The 20,393-nt window shown below is 37.8% G+C and overlaps 1 protein-coding gene across 2 annotated transcripts in view; it reads left to right on the top strand.

Annotated features, from left to right (window-relative positions):
- LOC136858645 (poly(A) RNA polymerase gld-2 homolog A) overlaps window positions 1-20,393 on the top strand; it is a 384,677-nt gene that overhangs the window by 263,268 nt on the left and 101,016 nt on the right. For both annotated transcript variants that reach the window (XM_067138357.2, XM_067138358.2), the window contains exon 7: window positions 13,063-13,206. In XM_067138357.2, the coding sequence (XP_066994458.1) occupies window positions 13,063-13,206 (144 nt within the window). The remainder of the gene's footprint in view (window positions 1-13,062; window positions 13,207-20,393) is intronic.

Below are 20,393 nucleotides of genomic sequence, written 5' to 3'. Positions count from 1 at the left end.
TACGGTACAGACTTGTACCAAAATTCCATGGACTTGAACTAAACATATTTCTTCATCCAGAATATTTACTGAAAATAACACAAGCCATAAGCTCGTTTCGTCTCGCGCAGATCCGATAACATTACCGCACCTAAGTACTGTATCGAAGCGACAACACATTGTACAAAAATAACTATGTCGCTGAGCGACCACACAATGTTTCAAAAATCAAATAACGTCGTTCAAAGTAGATGTTCACAGTAGAAGTAGTAGTGACGGAGTATCCGTCAGTATCTCGCTCCGCACTTGATAATATCACCGGGCTCCCCCACTCTAGGTAACAGCTCAATCTCAGATCTCTATATAACGAAACATCTGATTCGTAGATCGCATTATCATCTCCCCTTGTCTTCTTTCTTGTCGAGTGCAGTAGGTGTGGCGATGATGTACTCTGCTGGTATGCAAGCCTCGCACGCGGGTCGCTGTTTACTGCCTTTGCCAAACCCATGAGTCACACAAAATCCCAGCTTTAAGAATAACTTTCCGTATACGCAAACATGAGATGAAATGAAAACAACTATGTCTCAACATATTGACTGTATTTACAACATAATGAAATCCTATCCTCCATAATATAATAATTTAAATAATAAAACGATGTTATCATATATACAATATGTTTGCAAAAACCTTGATTACAAATGATTGACGTTGAATAAGTATGTTATTACGAATAATTGCCGATGGCGGATAAACTTGATATCAAATGATATCGCGTAAAATGATATTATATTAAATTAGTAGGGCTGGAGAAGCCTGGACGGTTACATTATTTACAACCAATTGACATTATTACGTGATTTCGCCAGCTGACTTCCCTAGTATCATTCATCATCATCCGAAATAATAATAATAATAATAATAATATAATAAAAAATATTTTATTTTTATTATTATTATTATTATTATTATTATTATTATTATTATTATTATTATTTTTATTAATTGTGGAGATCATGATTATCGTGACCCGTAATCATCCTCGGACTAATATTTCAACTTTTCACGATTATTATTATCATCATCTGAAATAAAAAAATATATCACTCTTCTTATTCTTATTCTTCTCCTTCAAATATTCTCATTATTATTATTATTATTATTATTATTATTATTTTGAAAAATCTTAAATTTTTCATTTCAGCTCCCAACATCATTATTGTGTCCAAAATATAAAAAGTAAATTCTTCTTCAAATATTTATTTTATTATTATTATTATTAATTAAAAAATTAATTTCACTTGTTACACGGTAGTCCACTCTATATATGTTTAACGCATAACCCCTTTCACAATTCCGATTTATTTTGGCACTAATCAATCCAGACATGATTTACTTGGAATATTATTATTATTATTATTATTATTATTATTTCGAGAATTTTTATTTTTATTTCCCATCTTTATAATTTAGTCACATACGTTCTCTCCCAAACAGAAATCACCAAGATCCGAATTCACATCGGTCGGGACATAATAGTGTTCGAACCCGCAACCTTATTTTCGTACTGTCAATTCATGGAGACCATATGCTCCTAAGACAATTCTCAAATCCCATAACACCTCGCAGTTGAGCAAATACCTCCAATCTCTGCAAGTGTTAAATTATTCCTTCTTTTTCCATTTTGAAGTCTATTTATCCATCGGAACTCTTCAAAACATTTTCATTAATTAACCCTTGGTGCGTGGACTCTCTTCTGCCACTCATATCACCGGTATAGAAATACAACCTCTATGTAGGCCTTAAGATCCATCTATTTCTTCATCAACATCAGTACAGTTCACTTTCATTTCGGGCCGGATTTCTGTCCCACAAGACTCCAAATCTCAACTTTTGGCTCAAATCACTCTGGGCCTCAAACATAGCGTGACCATATTATCAAAGTGCCTATCTCGTTTCTACCAAAATTATTTATGATTATTATGGAGTCCAAAAACGTTAAATCAACAATTAGTGTTAAAATCGGATTCACTGTCCAAATTAAAATATTCATGCCACATATTATCTCCACATTTAAATTACTTTAATTTGCAATCATTCTATCCAACTAGGCCCGTGCCTTTATTCTCAAAGATTATTATTAAACACGCCTTTACACATTACCCAATATTAACTTATTACTCTGACACTTCTACCGATTATTATTATTTTGTCCACTGGCGATCTTCGCGATATTTGCAAACAAATCAATGGACTTCATTCCGTCCCACAACAATTTAAATCACTTGGCAACCCTACCTCTGGATTATCGTAATAACATGCCTTACTATCTATAAAATTTCCGATAACGGAAAATCACTTTGGAAGCACTTCTAATTGAATATTAGCATTATCTTTACGTGAAACGTGCTCCATATCATATCAAACAACTCAAGCACTTGAATGAACAAATGAACCCTACTCTACTCTATTTAATAATCAAAATTATGATGAGTGCTTGATCTAATTATGTACATATTAATTTGTCCTTTTGTCTATCTCTGAATTTATATGAGCCAGAAATGGCTCGTTTCACAATCAAGTTACATGATAAATTAATATGATTTCCTCCCCCTAACGATAGCAATCTACAAATATCTTAAAAGGTTACTCATCTTTTTTTTGAAGTCTGCTAAACCAGACGAGGAGCATAGGCCCCGTCCAGTCTTAGCCCTGCATCCTACTGGTTTTCATGCCAGCTTGAAGAAGTAATCCAATGCACTTTTCAGATTTACACATATTAATTTTCAAGATTTAAAATATTAACATTTTAACAAATTTACACACACTAATATTGAACTGAAACTTTACACTTCTGGCCTTTATCTGACCCGCCTAATTCATACACATATTCTTCATTCCTTCCTCGGCACTAAGGAACTGGTGACACCTCGATATCACATTCAAACGGCCCGGCGCGCACTCTATTTTCCCGTCTCACATTCGCGTAGCTGACCAGGTATCAATTATGATCGACTGCTTACTAGGTGAAATACATCGAACACTCGTGACCGTTCTCACGTAACATACTTCCTAATCTGTTGGTAGAATCTCGCACTCCGTAAGTTATGCTTTGCTGAGTCCTGTAACTATTGGAACACTTCATACTAGTATACTGCTCAAGACTGTAATATGAGCTACATCACGTCATGAATCACTGTACTATGTAACAATATAATACTTCGAACCCTACTCCACGAGTAAGTACACATGCGCGCACCCCTGGAGTGGTATTAGCCCAAACACTTTGTCAGAAGTTAGTCCTTGTCCACGACCTCATACTTATACTTGTATCCCCTCTCTTCCGAGTTCATGGGAGGTCATCATAAGACGTGCAGCCCCGATATCTTCATACGACAATTTGCGGTTCGGCCCGTGGCTTAAATATGAGATCCAATGATGTAATTATGTTCTCAAAGGCTCTATACCAATTCTCAACTATTATTGTTCGCTGGTAATTGATATATTTGCGAATTTAGCTGCCGTATCCCGGCTCAGGATTTCACGCTATATTGTGGCATCCCTTGCCTCCAGCCAATCAGCGGATAGCATTCATTAATTTTTAGAATTACGCCATGCAATCTCCCTCAATTATTAACTTTCAATAAGTTATGCTTCTAAATTCCACCTGATTCCGAATTTATAACTCACTTCCTTTTATAAATTTAATCCGTGGAGTTCAGGTTTCTCATGCTTCTTACAATACGAAGTTGGCATACCTGCGACTGGTCGATGAATTTTACTATTGGTCCACATAAACCACGGGACCGGGAAGGCTCATATTTTTTTCTTCAAGTGCCAACCTCGCGTTCAACTCCCGCTAGTACGTGGAGATACCCCTACGTCATTTCTCGGAATTTTCCGCACGACCCGATGCATTGTTGCCGCTACCAATTCTGCCCGGGACTACGAAACTTTAACACTTTAAGCCTCGCTCTTTCCCCTTCGTCACAATTTCTGAGAATTCTAATTCCGCTGTTCATTGTGTTTGTTAATCTCAGTGGAGACAACAGTCTGGGGTAGGTTTCACCACATCCTCTCGGCCTGATCTGTACTTATAATATATAAAGTGCGATCTTCTCGCTTCTGAAAATGAAATATATATTCCTCCATAAATAATTACAATTGCATGACGCTTATCACACCCCCACCAGGGCGCAATATGTAGTTAAACATTTTTGTTATTCACTTTATTAAGGGGAACTTTGGCAGATACAAACATTTTGCACAGGTCTTTTGAGAAATCTGAAAGTTTGGTAGATGAAGATTTTGCGGTATCAAACAAGAGAAATTTATGCTCTGTTGAGAAGACTTTTGATTTAAGCCGCTTGTTATACTTAGCCATTGCATATTAAATCATTTTGCTGCCTGTACCTTCACTTTTTTTGTCTTTTCATTACCGTGGAAGCAATTTCTTTTCAGTTTCAACTTTAGTGAACCTACCCAGTTGACCCCCCCCCCCCCCCCCCAGACATTGCAGGTAATGACAGATTGTTTGAGAGGAGAGGGGAAGAATATCTTGGAAGAGTTAAATATTTATATAACACTGAGGTTCTTCAGTGTGTTGAAACTAATTCACTAGAACATAAATTTAGAAAGTACCTGAAAGAGAGAACATTTATTAACAGATCATACCTGAGAAAGACACCATTACTTAAAAACAGAATGAAATGTTATGTTCTTGAAATATCATTAGATGTTATCAAATCACAATATTTTTTAAATATATTATGAATTATTGAAAATAAATAGAAATGTAAAAACATTCATTTTTCCAAGTCTGTTTATACCCTTTTAATACTTGAAAGTAGGGAGAGGAAGCATTGCTGGAGCATTTAAGGTAAATTCCAACTTTCAAGTATTAAAAGGGTATAAACAGAATTTAAACATGAATGTTTTTACATTCAATCATTTTCATCAGTTCATAATTTTTTTTTTTTTTTTTTAATTACAAGTGAATTTCATAGAACCTGATAATGTTCTTTCAAGAATAAAATGGGCCTTTCTGTTTTTAATTAATGGTATCTTTTTCAGGTATTTTCTAAATTGATATTATACTGAATTAGTTTCGACTGTAGAACTTTGGTTATAAATTGAGTCGAAACTAATCAAAAATAGCTTCCTTTTTTAAAAAGTAAAGTATGTGAATATTTAACATAAACTTATGACATAAGCACCTAATAATTTTGAAAATATTTTGACAATAAAAAATTGTTCATCATAATTGAATACCAGAATGTCAGTTAGTAAAAAATGAAATCCATGATTTTGGTATGATTGCATCAAGAAAGTAGCAAGAGAGAGAGAGAACATTTTTTGTAAAATGTTGCTGTATTTTTTTTGCTACAAGATTGCAGATACAGAGCTTAGCAAATCCATCATACAGTGTGTATATTGGAACCTTTCCCACCGTCTCCCATGACTCATGGGACCATGTGACAATAAATCAACCCTTTCGGGTAACGGACACATGGGACCCTGCTTCACGGAAGCCGATAGTCAAGGGATCTTTTTGGCCTGTGCCGATTTCTCCTCATTGGGATTGTATATTTAATCCACTCACATGAGAGGTTATCGGCCATACGGCTCAGCTAGATCAAAGCTACTCTCCCGTTCCTGAGGTCTGAACACGGACTCCTCAGGGCCGAAGACCGTTCGCGGCATATAGAGGCTATCAAACATAAACTATCTTAAAGGCCTACAATGAACGGAAGAGGATTCTGGATGCATGTTTTTCGGTATAGATAGGCACGAAATAGTTTAGAACAATTTTCTATTCACTCGGTGAAATATACAAAATTTACATACACTCTTGATACTTATTACACAATTGATATAAGCAATCACTTATTTCAGCAGCGGAAAAATCCGTGCTGCCATTGACATCTGCTGTTACCTCCACATTCCACAGACAAAATCTATGTGGACGGCAACGTTAGCTGGTACTATCTCTAATCCAATAAATTTTCCTTTTTGACACAGACGCTAATATCCATATCCCTCACTACCAAAACAGAGAATAATCGAGAGGTTGTTAATATGATCTCGCCTTTTCACATACTATCACTTTGAATTGCCTGTGTCCTACATTGCTTACATAACTACTACATTGGTTTGGATGTATGCTACACAGATTGTTTTGTGTATTATCGAGATTGTTTTGTGCGTGCTATCATCCGGTTTACCATAAACCACTGAGTACGACATACACAATAAAATGACCCTACCATATTTACAAAAACAAACAAGCCATGTTTCCCCCAATGCGAGTATTCCATGGGACTGAATCCCGTATTACACGTTAAAATCTATCTACACAAAAGAAAAATGTCCGCTTTTTGAATGGTCGGCTAACTTAAAGTATCAATAAAGTGAATATTAAACAGGATTAATCCGAACATATCAGAAATCCATCACTAAATCACGGGGAAAAAAATACATGGACTCAAGTCTTCCATAAAATTAAACACAGACTTGAACAACGAACTATCACTTGCAATCACTACCAGTGGACTTTCACGAAGTCTAGATTCAAAACGACATCGATTACAAGTAAACAAAAAAAAACACATCCTGGAAAAGAAATATCAAACACATGTATCAATAAATATAATGGCTGTAGTTGATCCGTTGTAACCCGCTATCTTAGCGAGCTGTTGATCCCTGCTGTGCTCACACAAGGTTTGAACCTGAGACTCTGGTCGTCTCCATCCAGGGCGCTGGAATGCAAAACCCTAACTAAGCTAATCATGTCTCGTACAGTAGTTACTCTCTACATTGTTTTCCGGATCAAGGCTAATGGACAGTGTGTAGTAGTTACATAAATTTTGTGTCTTATTCCACACAGTAGAACGCAACATTCTACCAGAAATGTTTTCTTAACATGTCTCTTTCAGCTCTGGCCATAAATCCTGACCCCAGTCCATCCCCCTCTCGCACCACGGCGAGACTAATTCACCACATTCACAGGCGGCCTTCACGGAGTCAATAGCATCATTCATTTTAGCTAATGCAGGGTCACCTGCTCAAATTAGCTCAATACGATAATTATTTATTTATTTTTATTACTCAGCCAGATTATATCAAAAACTCCCTCATTATACTAGCAGTTGGGATTTAACCCTTACATTTCCAATCGTATCCTCATTCACACTTCCAATCGCCTTTCCTCGAAAGACAACGTCTCCTAATTCCACCCGTGTGGGTATAGATTGTGTACCTGGCATAACATTAACTTGCCATTTAAAATAGATCGGCATGAAATCATCGATCAAAATATGAAAGGGAAATAATAATAATAATAAAAATAATAATAATAATAAAAATCAAAATTAATTTAAATTATTAAATCCTGCCAAACCACTAACAGACCTTCTATGTGTAACCTCACTAGTGTAGTGGAGGACAGGGGTTCAAACCTCGGCACTTCATTCCTTGAACCTCATCAGTTACAGCCAAAACTTATATTACCATGCAACAAACTCTATCTTTACGAACATAGTGCTGATTCTAGCCCAAGCCTTTCCTTTTATACGGGCACTTGTTGATGACTCTGTCACCTCGCTACCCCTGCGTAACTTAGGCAATTGCTCAGATGAGATCTACATCATTACTCTACATAGCATTCTACTCCTTTTCCCCCTCAATTCCTTCTCAGCATTAAATAAACAAAATATGATAACATGCAAATATAGCCACTAAAAGGGGTCCCATATTCTATACACTAACATAGGATCACTCCCTTCCCATATCTAATTAATTAAAACCAAAATGAATAAAAGGATTCCCGACCATTCTTAGGCGGATTTAGCCTATTTAATCGTGTTACTTATAACCCTATACTTCATGACTGTTTTTTACAAAGGGAAATACTAGCATTGGAATAGAAACATAACTTTGTACTCAACGGTTGATGTCTTCGGCCCCATCCGGAGGTTCCGGAGGTCTACCCATGTTGGATTACTCCATGGCGCCGGATCCTGGAGTCCTGGAGTTCAGAAGTTCCATATCTTGTCTCGCGTAATCCATTTTAGTAGCACACGGATCACTGAAATTAGATTGTAATTTACACAATTTATCGATTTCTTGCTCACGTGTCACCATTCACTCCTACTACTTCTTCGTTTACCCACTGACAGTTACATGGAGATGATTATACCGGCTGCTTTCAGCTAGTCTACCCCAATTGCACTGTTACGCCGGGCATTCCCAGCATCCGCATGATGCAGGATTTTCTATCCCTATCTTCTGTATGTTTTAATAGTTCAGGAACACTTCTCACTGCCTGTTAATCAGTTAATAATCTGACCTGCGCTTTGTTCAGAAAACCGCGTAGATTTATACAGTTCTTTGCCTCTACCCTACCTATCTCGAAAAGGTCTTCGAATACTGTGATTCTGTCCCTCTCACTAGTTCATTCTTACGGCTAGAGCGTTCTCCTACAGAAGTTCTGCGTACAATCATGTACTCGTTGCTATACAAAATCCTACTTCATATTTCACGAAGTCTTAGTCTACTTTGCAACCGATATCTTAAGTACGTCTCATTACCATAATCTTCTGTTGCCTATCACAAATTATAAGCGAAAAACACTGAAAAATTTCACTCCCGCTTTGTTCACATAGTATACAAAGGAGCGGTAATTCGATAGCGAACCGGCCGTCGTTTCCCGTCGAAAGCTCCTCACCGAATGCTCCAGCTCCTTAGGAAGTGCAAAAACTTATACTGGACCCGGCAGTAGGGGCGGCTAACGAGTTCATCCCCCTCTCTTATTTCGACTGCTCCTGGATAAACCAGCCTGTCGAAATTAGCAATACGCTAGACTGTGTGACTTGGTTATGCACAAGTGCGCTATGTCATGCGGAGTTGAATATGTTCGGCGGATCCGCAGTAATTAATTAATCAGCTTGGAGGGGAAGTAGGGAATCCCCGAAGGCATCTGGCTTTTCACTAGGCGTACGTACGCTAACGCAGTTATATAAGTTGTTTACCAACGCCTTTCGCTTGGAGAGTATTTTCTATCCGAACTCCTGACTTTATAATTCCACCAAAATTCAGGACACTGCTCTGACGGGTGCAGTTTTGTTAATCAAGCCTTATTTACGTCGAAAATACATTAAATTTGGCCCGATCGCTTTGGCATCGCTGTACGCTGGCATTTGTTTTCCAATATGGAGTCGCTAAATAGTGTTCTTCTCCTGCTTCTTCTATGACGTGTGCCTAGTTCGGGGATTGTTTAAGCCACCCAGTGGGCGGGTGAGGCGTCTCTGGCGGGCGTCCTGTTGCACAACCTGAAGCCACTCCCAACATCCACACAAAGAAAGCTTACTGCCTGCTTCCTTACCAAGCATATCCCTTGAAATAAATATTAATTGTGCCGATACGGTCACAATATATATATATATATATATATGCATGCTTTTTAAAAATATAAAATAGTGATTAAATAATGAAAAATGAAGGCACAAGGTGTGGTGTAATACAGGAAGCCTTCTCATAGTGGGAGAAAGTCCCAAGCTGTACAGTGTAAAGATAGTGTTGCATCTTGGAGCAGCAGTCAGTGCCAGTATTCACAGTGAGAGAAATGGAGCAAGACGTAGGACCGTCACGTGTAGTGAAGCACAAAAAAGGAAAACCGCTCAGAAGTGACCATAGGCAGTGCATTATGAATGTGTTCAATAAACTAAGTGAACAGAATCCTGGTTTAGTCGTTTATTCAGAAGTTCAGATCTTCACACTGTTGTCGTATGTGATGTGCAGCCCTGTACGACCAAAGACGAGACGTCGGGGTGGAGGTCTGTACTACATGCTCAGCGAATCTCAACTCTTTCTTTGGTGCAGGCGTGGACATACCATGTTTACATCAGGATTAAACTCTCGTGAAAAGACAAAAAATTATATTTCTTTGTTTATATAAATTTGATGCTGAATAATGACTACAGTCAGTAACGGTAACAGATTGGGGGCAAATATTCGTTTATAGGAAGGGGAGTTAGGGATTGGAATAACTTACCAAGGAGATGTTCAATAAATATCCAATTTCTTTGAAATCATTTAAGAAAAGGCTAGGAAAACAACAGATAGGGAATGTGCCACCTGGGCGACTGTTCGAAATGCAGATCAGTATTGATTGATATTGATTGAACAATAGTTTCCACTAATGAGCAAAGGTTTTTCTTATTTATCCCTAAACTATCAGTACACTCGCCACCAATCGATGAATCATTCCCCTCGCACGTAACAGAAGACCGTGAATGACGAAATCTCTCTTGCCGTAACTTCACCATATTTCTGCTTCTGAAAAGGAATGCAGATTCCGTAGATGTTCTGTTTTACGTTATCAATATTTTCCACTTGATCGATTGTTTCACAGCTTATTGCCGGGTCGAGAATATAGACAGTGTTAGAATGTTTCTTCATCACTATAAATCTATTAGCTCCCGTACCATCTAAGGCATGGACTACTTAGTAGGTGCCCTATCGGGTACCTTTTAACAATTGGGTAAGTACACGGTTCACTTTATGGTGTGTCTAGTTGATAGGCAGTGAATTGAACAGGCATGACCAGAGTACATAACTCAGTTTCTTTCTTCTTTGCACATCTTCTGCAAAGGGCTGTCTGCTATTTTTGTAACTTCTTGCTGTTGTGGTAACTCCCAGTTCCTCTAGTCTAACAAGACATTCATAAACTTCTTGGTCATAATTGAAAACTTAGATAATGTTTATAAAATTTGTTGCAGATAGAGATGTGCTGCAATGACGCTTCTCATGTACAGTTTATTAAATGAAGTCCACGCATCTTTCGTGGAGCATACAACATGTTATTAGCAGCGCTGTCTGGAAGGCCAGTGATTTGCTTGACAGTGCGTTGAAGTATGACATCCAGACCATCAAGGAGTAGAATCTTTGTTAGTGGTACTGCTTGAGATGTTAAAGTGATGCCTCTGTAGTTGAAACATTTCTTTCTATCTTTCTTGAAAATTGAAATTATGATGCTTGTTCTCCAATCAACTGGTATGTCCCCTTCTTTCCATATCTTACGAAAGAGTCTGTAGATCCAATGTTTTCCAGAAATGCCCATAGCCTTGATCATTTCTCCATTAATTTCATCAGCACCAGCTGATTTTCCAGTTTTGATGTATTTCCAGGCATATTCTAAATCACTCCATGTTAAGTCTAACCCATTGTCAGAGGGAGACTTGTATGTGATAGGACTGGTGTTTTTTTTTTTTTTGTAGGCTGCATGCAATTCACATTTAGCAATTCATCAAAGTAAGTCCTCCAAGTCTCTTTGATCTTATCTTCAGTGATCAGATTTTCATTATCATCTCTTAGGTATATGGAGCGTTCTTTATCTCTTTTTCTACTTTTCATTATCCCATATAACATTTTCTTATTACCATTAACATCCTTTTTCAGTTCATCACTCCACTTGTTCAACCACTTCTCTCGTTCTTCTGTAACAACTTGTTTTGCTTGATTTTTAGCACAGCCCTAAAAATGGTTTTCCGTGGTTTCCCATTTTCACACCAGGCAAATGCTGGGGCTGTACCTTAAGGCCACGGCCGCTTCCTTCCCAGTCCTAGCCCTTCCCTGTTCCATCGTCACCATAAGACCTATCTGTGTCAGTGCGATGTAAAGCAACTAGCAAAAAAAGTTTTTTTTAGCAATCCTATATAGTTCCTTATTATGGTCAGTCCGGTCCTTGAAATATTTTCTAAACATGTTCTTGTTCAGGACAGCAGTTCCCTGTTCTGTCATTCCACCATGGAGTTTCCATCTTCTAATGCCACTGGTTTGTCCACATACCTTCTCAGTTATCATTACTAGATTTTCTTTCAGATCCTTCAATTCCTCCTCAACTATTCTTTCATCTGTCTTTGGTAGTACTGTTTTGATGTTTTCTTGGACCTCTATTATTCTGTCATTGTCCTTCAGCTTCTATGTCTTGAGTTTCTTTACCTGTGTGGTTCTTACTTCTTTTAACTTGTTAAACTTGAATTATTCAGTGAGGAGTCTATGATCACTTTCCAGGGAGACACTAGGAATCACTACAAAAAAATATATGAGAGATTCACTTTTTTCATCCCATCCATGTCTTGTGACCTTATGGCTTTTTTGTTTTAGATACCATGAGTTCCCTATTACATGGTTGTTCCTCAGACAGAGACCAAGGAGTCTAGTTCCTTCTGGGTTTCGTGGACCCCATCCATGTGCTCCTAGAATACTTTCACATCCATCTCTCACAGTATCCCCTGTGATAATCGTTCCATCTCCTCTTATTCTTTCCTCTGTCTATTTAAAATGTTACTTTTCTTCTTCACAACCAGTCTGTGGTGCATAGCACTGAATGATCTATAACTTCTATAAAGTTAAGCCTGTTATGCATGATTTCATATGCAGAACCATGTCTAATGTGCATATGGTTTGCCACATCATCAAGTCATTCTTCTGTTACTCAGGGTCATATCACGCGCTTGTTCAATATTGGCATCGGTTACGGCTGCAGGTGAACGCCCATATCTTTCCTCATCTTTCACGCTCGTGTTACCCCTTTTGAACTGTTCAATCCACTGGTAAACACTTGGCTGTGCCAAAACATTGTCCCTGTATTGTGCTGAAAGTCTTCTATGAATTTCCTCTCCTTGTACACCCTCATACTACAAAAAAGGGATTACAGAACGCTGTTCTTCCTTGGTGCAAACGGAGAGTAGCGCAGCCATCTTTACGTCGCAACAGCGCTAGCTGTACTGATCTGATAATGCTGAAACCTAACAGAGACATAGACAACGGTGCCATCTAGCGGCTGGTTAGCATACAACGCCATATAGCCAACCTAAAGACAATTAGAGCAAAATTGCAGATACTTATTGACTTGGCTACATAGCATACATACTGCCAACATTACATTGCTGCTTGTATTGTGTTTCTGTCTACTAGCTTACCTGGATCCTCAGTAACTTTTAGGTCTATTGTGATCAAATATGATTAATGTGAAACTGTTACTGTACAATATTCATGAGTGGTTGCTTTAATCTGTTTCAGAGTTCATAGCTCAGCCGGAATTGATACAAGCTAAAGTGCCTATTTTAAAATTCCGCGATGCGCACCAAGGTCTGGAGGTTGATCTTAATTGCAATAACGCTGTTGGCATTCGTAACACCCACCTCCTCTATTGCTATTCACAGTGTAAGTATTTGAATTTTACCTGTTTTGTTAAATTCTTTACACATGCATTTTCCCCCCTCAGTCTCTTTCTGTTCAAGTAGCAAATTCCTTTGATTATTGTGATGTAACATTTCCACCATCATTGGTCTCTCACTAGTGCACAGATTATTCGCTGCTTGTTCCTATATATTATGGGTATTACAGTATATAATTCCTATTACCTTTTCATCTAGATATGTTTCTTCTGTGCAAAATATCACTTTGTATTCCTCTAGTGCATTATTCATTTCTGATTCTTACAATCAGCCTTCCTGAGTTACGCATTTTAAACAGTATTCTAACCCAGAGCTTCTCTTCACATGTCCGTCAGACTTTATCTACCTTATACATACAACAAATTAAGTGGTGTTTAGTACTTAAAACCTGAGAAGCTTTGTTTTGAGCTAATATTCTTGACCTAATTGAGTTTGATTACTGTCTAGTCACTGAATATGTGGTTTTTAGGTAGACAGTGCCAGAGGTCAGTCTGTCATTTTCCTTTCTGAATGCTTCTTCATTGTCATTTTTCATGTTCTTGTGCTACTCAACTGAGCTTATAACTACTGTATTCCTCGAGCAGTTCAGCTCATTTCAAATAACATTGACCTGCAATGGTTTCATTTTTGCTATCCTGTATAGTTTTTTATTATGGCTTTCAGAACCTGAAACAGGATCCGGGGTTATTTTTCCCACATCACATCTCATTGATTTAAAAATCCGATATAACTACTTTAAAAATCTGACAATACTACTTCGTTTATGCACACACCAATGCATTCGTAACTTTGTTAGAAGTGTTGCCTTGAATAAGTTTTCTGAATTTAATTAATGCTAACTCCTGCAGCCATCTAGCAACCCTAAATAATCACACTCTTAGCTTAGAATCGACAACACTGTACAGCTCAGCAGCTTTTGCTAATTAGCGCTATTCTGTTGCAGTGCTTTCGTGCTTCAGTCTGGGTCGTACTTCGCTTGCTAATGATAATAGGTAGTGTCTTGTACGTGAGTGACATACTCTGTTAATCTTTATATTGATCTTATATAAACATGTCACATCGTGGCTGCGTGAACAGTCCAGAATTCGGCTATGTGTTTGGAAGTTTCGTGCTGCTAAAACAGTGGTGCAGTATAACAGTGTTCATCAGGAAGGCCTACTCTGTGTATTTTGGCATCAGACTTGGAGACCAAGACTAGCCATGGGCACCTCATTAAGTTTAGAGTAGTTACGACAATGGGTGGTGACCGAACAGCGCTGTCATTCAGAATACCGATCGTATAGCGACAACCTACAGACCCCAGTTCCCACTGATACTTTTGTTCAGTGAATGTGAAGGGTTTTAACAGCAGAAACAAAAGTAAGATTGTGTATTCAAGCAGTATTTCATCTGCAATGTACCTGTTCCGCATGGTTCTGATGTACCAATACTACAGCGTCCGGGACAATGAAATGATGGCTCCTCTTCTGAAGATGAAGCAGAAATGGTCAGTGCTACCTTTGACTGCAATTTCCCATGACAAGTTGCTGGGAAAGAATCCAAACTTTTCGAGCAAAGTGCATTAAATTTGAGATCTTGGACTTACAAAGGAACCTGCCCAGGAGTTTGGGTCTAGACTCTGTGAAAGAAACGTGTCGACACCAGGGACGACATACTATTGGTACAGACAACGCAAATACTTTCTACCTTCTTTTCTGATGAGGGAACTTTGCGTCTATTGCAACAATGTTCTGGAGGTTATGCTGAAACTAGAAGTACCGCATTATGACCCCAATCACTGGAGACTTTTTATTGATGCCTCCAATTGTAGTTTGAAGTGTGTTCTTCACAATGAAAATGAAATTGCATTAGTTCCCATTGCTCACTCGAAACATGCAAAAATCTTGAGATGATGTGTATAGTATGAGGAACACAAATGGCAAGTGTGTGGGGACTTTAAAGTGATAGGTATTCTGACAGGTCTACAAGCAGCTTCCACTGAACTTCCCCGTTTTCTGTGTGAGTGGGACAGTCGAGGAAGGTCACAATGCTGGATTCAAAAGGAATGACCACCACATAGACAGTGAATTGTTGACTTGAAAAACATAAAGCTAGAAAGTCTTGTCGGCAAGTCCAACATACTCATACCTCTACTTCATATCAAACTAGGACTTGTGAAGCAATTCATTAAGGCTATAAACAATGAAGGTGAATGCTTCCAGTATCTGTGTCATTGAATCCCAGGCATCAGTAATGCCAAAATCATAGAGGGTATCTTCGCAGTTCCAGCTATCAGAAAACTTCTTTCTGATATTAATGTTGAAGATGTTATGTGCGCAACAGAACGTTCGGCATGGAAAGCATTCCGGAATGTAGTCACTTAATTGGCAATACAAAGGTTCCAGACTACAAATGAATGGTGGACAGAATGCTTGTTTCTTTCCAAGATTTATGCTGTAATATGAGCTTTAAGGTGCACATGTTACATTCACATCTGGACTATTTAGTGGAGAACCTAGGAATGCTGAGAAAAGAGCAAGGTAAAGGATTCCACCAGGATCTAAAGGAAATTCAATGCAGATATCAAGGGAAATGGAACCAAAACATGCTGGCAGATTACTGCTGGTTATTGAAGAGAGACAATCCAATTGCACCTCACAAAAGAAAAGCAACAAAACATTCTTAAAATAAGTTAAGATGTGCAATTGAAACCATGAACTTGAAATTCTACAACATGTTACCAGGCTTATGAATTGTAAATTTTGGACTATTTGTCTCTATGTATACAATTGTTATGCTCATAAATACAACAGTGACATATGTAACCCGATGGGGTATAAATACATACAAGTAGTAATAATAATAATTATAATAATTATAATAATAATTATGCTAAGGCAAGATCCCAACATATTGACAACACCGAGTAGTTTACGGATCGGTAGGTATAGTATTCACGCCATCCAGTTATACCAGATTGAAAATAGAGGCCGTGGTAATAATGGAAATTTCCTAGTACCAAGACAGTTGCATTCACGAACTAACAAATAGCGCAGTGTAAACAGAGCGTATGAGCCTTAGAAAAACCGGGAGTGTCATGTGAAATTAGGAACATGACGGGTGAAGAATAGAAAAGAAAACATAATAAACTTTGTAGACAGATGTACTGAAACAAACAAACCAAACCTCTTACAAATTTTCACAAAAAGAAGAATAATATACAAATGTGGTACTTTCCCAACCAGTAATACTAAAATTTGGAATTTTATACAAGATAAAAGCTACCAAAAAGAAAGAGAGCAGATGAGGAAGAACAAAGTAGAAAAAAGGAAAAATACGCCTGTCTGTTGAGAAACAAAGAGTAACAAGAAATATTAAAATATATATATATATATATATATATATATATATATACACAATTACAAGATCAGGATACAACAGCAAAAATCTTCTAAGTAAAGTCCACGTATACAAGTCAGACCTTCATCATTTACCATCAGTTTCCAGTCAGTCACAGCAGGAATTATTATGTAGGCCGAAATCACAATATTATTCGATAAAGCTTTTCCAAGACAGTCACATTCAAAGCTTAAACAATTGTAAACATTCGCGGAGTTCCAGATACCACACACGCACAGCTCAAAAGAGAGTTGCAACCAAGTTCTTCAATGGAAACTCTAAATAGTTTGAAAATGAGTGGAATCTTGGTCTGGAAATGCCATGCTCCCTATTAAAATTTCAAAGGAAAATTGTTCCTGGTAAATCTCGAAATTTTACAGAAAATAAATTAATAGTTTATTGTACCTCATCTTGAAATTCGTTGTACTGCCACAGAAGACACTCATGTGCACAAGTCCCTAAGGACGGAGACGAGTTTGGTGTTCGACCCTCTACACAGGCTAAAGTCAATCTCAAATAATCCAGAGAAAGGCCAGGTATTTATACGTTAGAGTAGAGGTGAAATAATGAGGAGAAATATGTCTGGAAGATTCCAGATGTTACGGGAGCATGCGCAACAAACCAAACAGTGTCGTATGACGTCAGCAGGCAAGGAGGTAGTCAGTTGATAGCAGATAGTAGAGATGGATAGAGCGGAGTTCGTGCAAAGTATGTGATGTCCAAATAAATATTCACTGAAGTATTTAAGTCCCAGTTACAGAGTAAAATACGGTGTATTATCAAGATGAGGGTGAATCCATATTAGTAATAGAAAGATAAAGGTTATGTGCATGGCAAATTTCGTTTCAGTAGATGCCGGTGAAGTGACTAGTCCGTTACAAATATAAGTGTGTTCAGGTGAATAAAAATAAGAAAAACAGTGTTTCTTATATGTGATAAAAAGTATGCATTAACCCTGTATATGCAGGAGTCTTATATATTAATTTCGATTTTGCAAAGAAACCTGATGTGATACAAGGAAACTGACTTCAATTCCGGATTAAGCATGCCCAAAATATAAAAGATCACTATTTGAACATTATGCAATGATCAGAAAGTTTCTAGTGTAATCTGTGTAGTGTAATCTGTGCTGTGCGAAGAAAGGTGTCGCACTTCAGACCACACCACACCATCACCACCTGACTTCGAGACCTTCAAGAAAGAGATTTGTCAAACTTAAAATGTAAAATGGATTCACCTGAGACACCATTGCCTTAATCTACCATAACCAAAGGCAAAATATAGGTTCCACTTGGAAATTCAACAAAAGTAATTCTAGAAAGAAGCGGTAACAAATTTTTATCTTCATATTGTTTGTGACTGTCCTGCAGCACATCTTCGTTGAATTGAAATTTTAAATGCTATAGCACTTCGTACACAGTATGCATTGGAGAATGATCATGACCTGATATACCCAAATTAGACAGCAATTTTCAACAGCAGAGCAGCCGAAGCTGTTTTTGGATGGCAGCTCTTTGTTGGATTGAAATTTTTAATACTATAGCATTTCCTGCACAATATGCACAATATATAATAGAGAAGGACCATCACTTCCAGATATACCCAAATTTGACTGCAGTTGACAACTGCAGCGGAGCCTGTCGAAGCTGAATTCAGATGCCAGCGGATTTTTTGATTGAATACAAAATGGTATTTAATGCTTCACCAATTAGTGGAAACCAACACACTCCCAAGGCTGTCTAGATACCACTCCTTGGGATTAACTATACATTTTTGAAAAACGAAGTAGAATGAAATGTTTTTTTTTTTTTTTTTTTTTTTTTTTTCTTTTCTTTTCTTTCCTCAACCTCTCCATTGTCTCACAGAAACCCTGTGATAACGGCTATTGTGACTTGTTTAAAAGATTAAATTGGATTGATACGGGGTTGCAATCCTAATCAATGAAGACATTTCTAGAAGAATTGGATGCTCCTCTGAAAGACCTTTTAAAAAAATAATCTTCTTCCACTTTAGACATCTCTAGGATCGGTATAGCTTCTTACAGCAAATGCATCAACTTGGGAAATTAGAAGTAGGAAACAACTTGCTAGGATAGAACCAAGACATTAGTGGATGGATTACACACAAAAGTAACCATTAAAATAGCTCCCTTTGGATCAGTGATAATGTTCGCCTCTGTTCCAAAATTGCAGGTTCCAACCTATAGGAGAATTTGAAATTTTGATGGGTGGGTGGGGGGGAGTCCAGTTGACTCTCCACGTCTTACGTTATTAGCATATAAAGATCTCTCGTGACGTATTTAGTGCTTACCCAACAAAATTAATTAAAACTGGCCGTAGATCACCCATTAGATATCCAGTTTACTCATCCATCTGGCAGAGAAAAAAGAAACGTTGAAATCGAAGTGCAGACAGTCTAAGTTGCATCAAATGAAATGGCTGTTCATGATAGCTGAGCCTGTACTATTGTCCCTTTTATTACCATTGAAATTATTACATACGGTGGAATTTAGGAAGTAAATTTAACTTCAGAAAATCATCTGAAATTATATTTTCAAACATGCATGTTGAAAAACCCATGACCGTGCCATGCTCCGTCATTCAAAGAGCTGATCCAGTATTCAACAGCAGAATATCAGGAAAGTGCTGGAAACCCAGAGGGGTGCATGGTACATTCAGAAATATGTGAATATAAAGGAAATGAGAAAATATGCACAAATCTCAACAACAAAAGATAACGTGTATTTAAAAGACAACAGGCAGTAACAAAATCGGTAGCATTGAAATAGAAAGAGCAACATGTATCAAAGAGAGAATTGGATGCCCATAAAGGAGGTTACACAGTTGATCAAATCGGCCACAGAGAATTACAATCAAAGAACACTGAAGCATGTTAATTAAAGCATTTCCTACCAGCGGAGAGAGGTCGAATCCTGCATCAGTATTTATTAAATTAAAGCAAAAGAGAAGCATTTGAACACAGTTCAGTGTTTAGGATTTGGTGTAGTAATGTAGAAAAGAAGTCCTTTGCCTATGTCTTCCACAGAAATAAATTTTAAGTGATTGAAGATTAAGTTCTCACTATAGAAGAATGAACGTGATATTAGATAAAGAAAGGAAAGAGAGTTTAAGTTAAAGCCTCAAGGGCAAAACGGGAGATGAGCTCCCAATGTTCACTGCTTCAAATAAACATAACACTGAGCTCACCCAGCGTCAGACGATGCACAATTCCTGTTGGTCAGAATTAATAAAAAGAATGTGCTCAAGACACACACATCTGCCGAAGGCCCTCCAACCAGACCGCTATCAAAGCCGGACTGACTTGAGAGGGGAAACAATTGGCATATTTATAGGACAGGTGGAATGTCCTCAAACAGTGGAAGCACGGAGGAGCTTCAAGAAAGTTCGATGACGTCACTAGTCACATGTCAGAGAAGCCGATGGAAGCTCAACATGCTTAGTAGTTAACTGGGATGCGAAGATGGTGGTTGTACGAGTGTGTTGAGCAGGTAAAGAATAATTATTTCTTGCAAATTTAGGGAGCATGTTATAAAGTACATGAAGCTAGTTATTAGAATTTCAAAAGAATTGTGACCTTGATCATGCTTATCATGAAAAACTCATAGGAGGAAGATTTCAGGGACCATGATGATGATGATTATTATTATTTTTTCGGCTCCATAACTAAATGGTTAGCGTGCTGGCCTGTGGTCACAAGGGTCCCGGCAGGGTCGGAAATTTTAACAATCACCGGTTAATTTCGCTGGTGCGTGGGCTGAGTGTATGTTATCATTTC

Source organism: Anabrus simplex, chromosome 1, assembly GCF_040414725.1.
Source record: "Anabrus simplex isolate iqAnaSimp1 chromosome 1, ASM4041472v1, whole genome shotgun sequence".
NCBI classification, from domain to species: Eukaryota; Metazoa; Arthropoda; class Insecta; order Orthoptera; family Tettigoniidae; genus Anabrus; species Anabrus simplex.
Note: the sequence above shows the minus strand (reverse complement) of the source record. Positions and strands in the feature narration are given on the sequence as shown.